Source organism: Chiloscyllium plagiosum, chromosome 31 (genome assembly GCF_004010195.1).
Source record: "Chiloscyllium plagiosum isolate BGI_BamShark_2017 chromosome 31, ASM401019v2, whole genome shotgun sequence".
Lineage (NCBI taxonomy): Eukaryota > Metazoa > Chordata > Chondrichthyes > Orectolobiformes > Hemiscylliidae > Chiloscyllium > Chiloscyllium plagiosum.
This window is the reverse complement of record NC_057740.1, coordinates 43,404,665-43,412,087: the sequence shown is the minus strand read 5'-3', so window position 1 is coordinate 43,412,087 and position 7,423 is coordinate 43,404,665. Positions and strand designations below refer to the sequence as shown.

At 43.9% G+C, this 7,423-nt stretch overlaps 1 protein-coding gene across 2 annotated transcripts in view; it reads right to left on the bottom strand.

Annotated features, from left to right (window-relative positions):
- Positions 1 to 7,423, bottom strand: part of sin3b (SIN3 transcription regulator family member B) — a 59,236-nt gene that overhangs the window by 37,542 nt on the left and 14,271 nt on the right. For both annotated transcript variants that reach the window (XM_043721554.1, XM_043721555.1), the window contains exons 4-6: positions 5,345 to 5,504; positions 3,723 to 4,043; positions 2,658 to 2,810 (exon numbers count right to left, since the gene is read on the bottom strand). In XM_043721554.1, coding sequence (XP_043577489.1) covers positions 2,658 to 2,810; positions 3,723 to 4,043; positions 5,345 to 5,504 — 634 coding nt within the window. The remainder of the gene's footprint in view (positions 1 to 2,657; positions 2,811 to 3,722; positions 4,044 to 5,344; positions 5,505 to 7,423) is intronic.

Here is a 7,423-nt window from a genome sequence, read left to right as displayed (position 1 = left end):
GTATATGAATAGGAAGGGTTTGGAGGGATATGGGCTGGGTGCTGGCAGGTGGGACTAGATTGGGTTGGGATATCTGGTCGGCATGGACGGGTTGGACTGAAGGGTCTGTTTCCGTGCTGTACATCTCTATAACAGTGGCCCCAACACTGACCCCTGTGGAACACCACTGGTCACCTTTCTCCATTTTGAGAAACTCCCTTCAACTACTACTACTCTGTCTCCTGTTGCTCAACCAGTTCTTTATCCACCGAGCTAGAACACCCTGTACACCACGTGACTTCACTTTCTCCGTTTCTCTATTAGTGATCTCTCACTGCACCTGACAAAGGGGTGTCACACCAAAAGCTTGTGATTTCAAATAAATCCTGTTGGACTATAACCTGGTGTCGTGAGACTTCTGACTTTGTCCACCACAGTCCAACACCAGCGCCTCCATATCAGAGAGAGAGAGTGAGAGAGAGAGCACGAGACAGAGACAACATGTGTGAGATGATTTGTCATCAAATCGTTTTGATTTCCTTTGACTTCCTAGACAGTTTTAAATCTCAATCAATAGGATAATCATCCACAGAAATGAACTTTGGGGCAGAGAAGTACAACATGCAGGAACTGTCCTGTCTCATCAAAAAATTCACCTGCATTCAACTGCAAAACATACTGACAGCTAGCTCATTGCATCACAGTGACAGCGTTAGGAGGAAAGGCTTTTGATTTCAAACAAAAGCTGCACATCAGTATGTAAACTTTTTCTTATTCTTTCACTGGAAGGCAGTGTCTCTGGCTACGGCAGCATTTATTGCCCATCCCCAATTACCCAGAGGGCAGTTAAAAGTCAACCACATTGCTGTGGGTCTGGAGTCATATACAGTCCAGATCAGCTAAGAATGGCATTTTCCTTCCCTAAAGGAAATAAGTGTACTAGATGAGTTTTTCTGACAATCGATTCATGGTCATCATTAGATTCTTAATTCCAGATATTTATTAAATTCAAATTTAACTTTCAGCTATGAAGGGGTTCAAACCTGGGTCCCCCAAACATTACCTGGGTCCCTGGATTAACAGTCCACCAATTACACCATTAGGCTATTGCTTCCCATTTAGGTTGCCAAATGTCATTTAATGTTCAATTTCTGTTCAGTCCAGAATAATCCTGAAGGGTTAGCAATTGCATTGTTTCTATCTAATCCACTGGCATCAATTTCTTATTATGTATATTACAGCCAGGTGAGGAGGGGTGATTTGATTCCTACTCTAGTTCAATTCCTCCAAAAGTCTAAGTTTGAATCTTTAAAAAAGGAAATGATATTGCCAATTCTATTTGTATTGTGTTTCGTTCAGTATCCGAAATTGGTCAGCCAGGCATCTAATAAATAATAATTAGCTTACTCGTTCACAACAAATAAAACTTACTCAACAGAACATACAAAGATTGTTGACAAATGCTTTAACCAAGCATATGTATATAATCTGTATTTGAATATCCAAAATTATCACGAAACAAACATGGGTAACATTCTGGTCAAATACCATACAGCACACGACTTAAATGTAATTAAGACAGGTACTACGGATTGCTTAGCAACTCTCTAGGTATTAGTGACGCTGTGTGTCATCAATCTCATCAGAACTTTACAAGGGATTCTGATACTTCTCTCTCAAAGATCTAGCTTTGAAACATCATCAAAAGTTCCTGTCATGGACTTAATGACTGTTCAGGTCCCAGTAATTTATTTTCCCAAGACACTCCCCTGGATTCTAGAACCTATACTCCAGCACTTAGCCTCAGGGTTATAGTTTGTCCACGGTCAGTTAACTTTACCAAACATCATACATGAACATCAACTAGCCACAAAAAGAATGATGCACTCTCACTAGTATCCTTACATACAGATGAGGAAGGACACCACTTTGACTGGGACAAGCCAAACAGAAGCACGCATGAGAATTCCTAGAAGCATGGCATTCCAAATGGAACTCTATCAACAACCACATTGACTTGGACCAATTTACAACCTTCTGAGAAAAAGAACAGGAAATGACATCACCATAGGAAATAACATCACCAACCGAAAAAAACTCAAACATATAAATAGAAAGCTGGAATCATCAGCAGTGCTTCGTCCAGAGACTCACTGAAGACATTACCTAGTATGGTGACGAAATGTCTGAAAATGAACCCTCCAGCTCAGTGAGCAAACCTACATCCAGAACTTTACCAAGCTGATACATACCCTTGGGTTCCTCCAAACTCTAACTTTCCTCAAGTGTAACAAGCAAATGGTCCTCATGGGCTCTCTTCAACTCCAATCTTTATTGCACTGAACTATTACTGACTTATAAACTTATTTTGAACACTCCCAACGTATCCAGGATTTCTCCTGACACTTACTGCCTGGAGTCTGCTAAAAATATTTATGCTCTCTGAAGCCAATTCTTTGTTTCATCCTCCTCTTAGTTCTAACTCTGACTATTCAGTGACTCCTGAACTATTCCGAGTGACTGATTAAAAATTTCACAATGAGCCCCACTATCACTGGGCAAACTGAACACACCAACCAGTAATGGAGCACACCATCCCAAATGGTACAATAGTCACAGTTTGCTGACTTATATAATAAAAATGGATACATCAGGACAATGGATTTCAACACACGTACCAGAGATCGCTTTGCATCTGGGAGAAACTGGCCAAACTCAGTCAGCAGATCCTCCTGGCCTCTGAACAAGTTGGCAACTTTCGCAAAGACTTCGTCCTCGGTCATGCCGCAGTAAGGCTTTCCCTTGGTATCCTTCACTATCAGCTGCTCCTTCTAACAAGGACAGAAGATACATGGTGACATAAGAATTGGTCACTCCCTGCAAAGAAAACCTTTAAGGTTACAAGAATCATTTCTCACCCTGGAGTGACACATTTCACTCCTTCCTCCATCTAAGCTTTCTCACAGTCAAATGAACATTAAAACATTCAGCCTGCGATTCAATATAAAGGTGGTCAATTAGCCATTTCAATGCATTTTCCACATTATCATCATATTCCTTTATGTCACTGGTACTTAGAAACCTGTCAATCTCAAACACATCTCTTTTAGTCCCTTTTTTTTCATTTGTTCGCATGATGGGGTGTTGCTGGCCAAGCAGAAGTTATTGCCCATCCAGCAGGTAAGAATCAATTCACATTGCTGAGAGTCTGAAGTCACATGTAAGCTGGAGGGTAGATTTCTGTCCAAGGGTCAGCGCTGAGGGAGCGTCGCGCTGTCCTAGGATCAGGATGGCAGATTTCCTCAGGTTAAGATTTCCCAGATGGGTTAGTACGACAATTAACACTAGTTACAATTGGCCAGTTCTCTACTCCAGGTTATCATTGGTGATCACAGTTGACCATCTTCCAAGGTGGGATCAAACCGGCATTCCCAGAACATTAGCCTGGGTTTTGGATTACTACTCCTGTGACATTACTACATCATTACCGTCTAAGTACAAAGCTCTCTAGTTCCCTCTATAAACCTCTCCAATTTTCGCGCGCTCTCTTTTAAAACTGACCTCTTGGACCAAGTGTTTGGACACTTGTCCTAATGTCACCCGAATGTGGATCAGCGTTTGGATTTGCATTATAATTACCCACAGGAAGTTTTCTTTTCAGCATTTTAAAGCTACTTTAGAAATACAAACTGTTACAGCGATGTAACTATCGTAAACCTGAAACCATTTTCTTTGATCTTTACCTGATAGGTATGCAGAATCTCCAGAAAGGATTTGTAGACCTCAGGACGTTCCAGGTATCTGTTTTTGATTTTATTCACGTAACTGATTGCGTTGTCGAACTCCACAGGATGTGGATCGTTGGAGGATGGATCATCATGGTGATCCAAGACCCGTGCAGTCGGTTCCTCCCGGATCACCCGGCGTTCCGCACTCTCATCCTTGTGGCCCATTAGGGGCGTTTGAGATTGAGCAGGACTGGATCGGCTCACTGGAGTGATGGCAGCGGCAGCGGGACTGGTAGGAGTGGCAGACGTGTGATCATGGGCTGCTTCAGCTAGCAGCTGCCAAAGAGACAGAGAAAGCAGACTCAGTCTGGGCCATTAAATCATCTGACAAACACCAGGAGTATTTACCGTCATGGACTGAGGAGGAAAAGTGATGGATGACAAGTGCTGAGGGAGTGCCGTGCTGTTGGAGGGTCAGTGCTGAGGGAGCGCCGAGCTGTCGGAGGGTCAGGGCTGAGGGAGCGCTGCGCTGTCGGAGGGTCAGTGCTGAGGGAGCGTCGCGCTGTTGGAGGGTCAGTGCTGAGGGGGCGCCGCGCTGTTGGAGGGTCAGTGCTGAGGGGGCGCCGCGCTGTTGGAGGGTCAGTGCTGAGGGGGCACCGTGCTGTTGGAGGGTCAGTACTGAGGGAGCGCCGCGCTGTCGGAGGGTCAGTGCTGAGGGAGCGCTGCACTGTCGGAGTGTCAGTGCTGAGGGAGCGCTGCACTGTCGGAGGGTCAGTGCCGAGGGAGCGCTGCACTGTCGGAGGGTCAGTGCCGAGGGAGCGCTGCACTGTCGGAGGGTCAGTGCTGAGGGAGCGCTGCACTGTTGGAGGGTCAGGGCTGAGGGAGCGCCGCACTGTTGGAGGGTCAGGGCTGATGAATAATGATTGGTAACCAGGAAACAGCAGAAGGATTCAATAAATAATTTCCATTCATTTTCATAGTAAAAGACACTCACAACATTCCAAAATTATGAAATATTCATGGGACAAAAGGAAGATAGAAAATAAATACAGTAACTGTCACTAGAGAAAAGTGACAGAGAAATTGGGCTAAAGTCTGATAAATCCCCTGGACTAATTGGATGCATCCTGAGATATTAAAGAAAATTCTTTTCTCCTTCTTCGAGGGAAGGGAATTTGTTGAATTCTTTAGTGCAGAGTGCTATAGAGTCTAGATCATTTATGTATATTTAAGGCTGAGACAAACAGAGTTTTAAATCAGTAAGGGAATGAAGGATTATGGGGACAAAGGCTGGAAAGTGGAGGTGAGGATCGCCAGGTCAGCCATGATGCCACTGAATGGCAGAACACTCGATGGGCTGAATGGCCCGCTTCTGCTCCTATATCTTATGATGTGGAACACTACCCGCAAGCGGAATGAATCAATGATTTCAAAAGAAAATTGGATGGGCACTTGAGGGAAATAAACTTACAGGACCACAGCTAGTATGGACTTGAGAGGCTGAATGGTTTCCTTCTGTGCGATATATTACTCAATGAATGGCCCTTCCAATGTGAGTTTTTTAATAAGGGACAGTATTCAGCTTAATATTCAGGAGGAAGTTCATCACACACAAAAAATTAATTCAGTGTGCATACCTGAGTCTCGGCCTGTGTGGGTCCATGCACGCTCACTGCTTTGTTTTTCTGGATCTCTATCCTGTAACCGGGTGGCAGGAAAGCATTGAAACCCAAAATAAGGTCAGGGTGACCCTGGAACAGGCGTGAAACCCTGTCAATCACACCAGGTGTATCAATGCTGCAATCCAGAACAAGAAATACTTAGCAACATGATCAAGGTAGTTCCAAAGTGACTGGTACGACACAGCCATCCAATGCCAATAACAGCTACTTAAACCATCCAAACTCTTATATAAAGGCCTTATTTTTTCATGCCAGTCTGTATAGCTCACCAGCACTCAATACCTGATCTGCAGCTATTGCCTGCTCCATCATTCAGAGAGAGGGACAGGAAACAGAAAGGGAGCTGTGGCACTGAGGAGCTCAAACATTAATGAACAGGTGGTCATGCAGCCCCTCATGCAGCTCACAACACATTGGAGTTGAACTATATAGATCAACCATAATTATCCACCTTTACTCTGTAAATTTCAATATCCATATCCAATTAAACAGCTGTGTGCTGTGGCTTAGGTGTTGGCATTCTTGGCTTTGAATCACAAGGTTACAGAATTAAGTCTCATTCCAGAAATCCAACATATTTTTTGCATGGGGAATGGAATGTAAAAGGAGACATGCATTACTGAACATCTGGTCTACGGTGTACAGTTTTGGTTGCCTTATTGAGGAAAGGATACAATTTCACAAGCGGTTCAGAGAAGGTTCACTACAACTGATTCCTGGACTAAGGGGGTTATCGTTTAATAAGGCCGGGCTAAGAGGAATGATAGGTGATCTAACTGAAACATATAAGAGGGAACTTGACAGAGTGAGTGTTGAAAAGATATTTCCCCTCATTAAAGAGACTGGAATTGCGTAAGGGGAAGAAAAACTGTTTAAAAACATTTAAGACCGAGCTGAGACATTTTCTTTCAGAGGGTTGACAGTCATAGAGATGTACAGCACTGAAACAGACACTTGGGTCCAACTCGCCCATCCCGATCAGATATCCTAAATAGATCTAGTCCCATTTGTCAGCATTTGGCCCATATCCCTCCAAACCCTTCCTCTATTCATATACCCATCCAGATGCCTTTTAAATGTTGTAATTGTACCAGCCTCCACCACTTCCTCTGGCAGCTCATTCCATACATGCACCACCACCTTCTAAATCTTTCCCCTCTCACCTTAAACCTGTGCCCTCTAGCTCTGGACTCTCCCAATCCAGGGAAAAGACCTTGTCTACTTATCTTATAAGTGCCCCTCATGATTTTATTAAATTCTATAAGGTCATCCCTCAACCTCTGACGATCCAGGGAAAATAGCCCCAGCCTATTCAGCCTCTCCCTGTAGTTCAAACCCTCCAAACCTAGCAGCATCCTTGTAAATCTTTTCTGAGCCATTGCAAATCTCACAACATCTTTCCTACAGCAGGGAGACCAGAATTGCACTCAGTTCCAAAAGTGGCCTAATCAATGTCCTGTACAGCCACAACAACTCATGTACTCAATATTCTGACCAATAAAGGCAAGAATACCAAATGCCTTCTTCACTATCCTATCGACTGGTGACTCAATTTTCAAGGAACTATGAACCTGCACTTCAAGGTCTCTGTTCAGTAACAGTCCCCAGGACCTTATGAGCCTGACCTCGGTGGTGGGTCAGTTGTTGGAGGGAATCCTGAGGGACAGGATGTACATGTATTTGGAAAGGCAAGGATTGATTAGGGATAGTCAACATGGCTTTGTGTGTGAGAAATCATGTCTCACAAACTTGATTGAGTTTTTTGAAGAAGTAACAAAGAAGATTGATGAGGGCAGAGGAGTAGATGTGATCTATATGGACTTCAGTAAGGCGTTCGACAAAGTTCCCCATGGGAGACTGGTTAGCAAGGTTAGATCTCATAGAATACAGGGAGAACTGGCTCAAAGGTAGAAGACAGAGGGTGGTGGTAGAGGGTTGTTTTTCAGACTGGAGGCCTGTGACCAGTGAAGTGCCACAAGAATCGGTGCTGGGCCCTCTACCTTTTGTCATTTACATAAATGATTTGAATGTGAG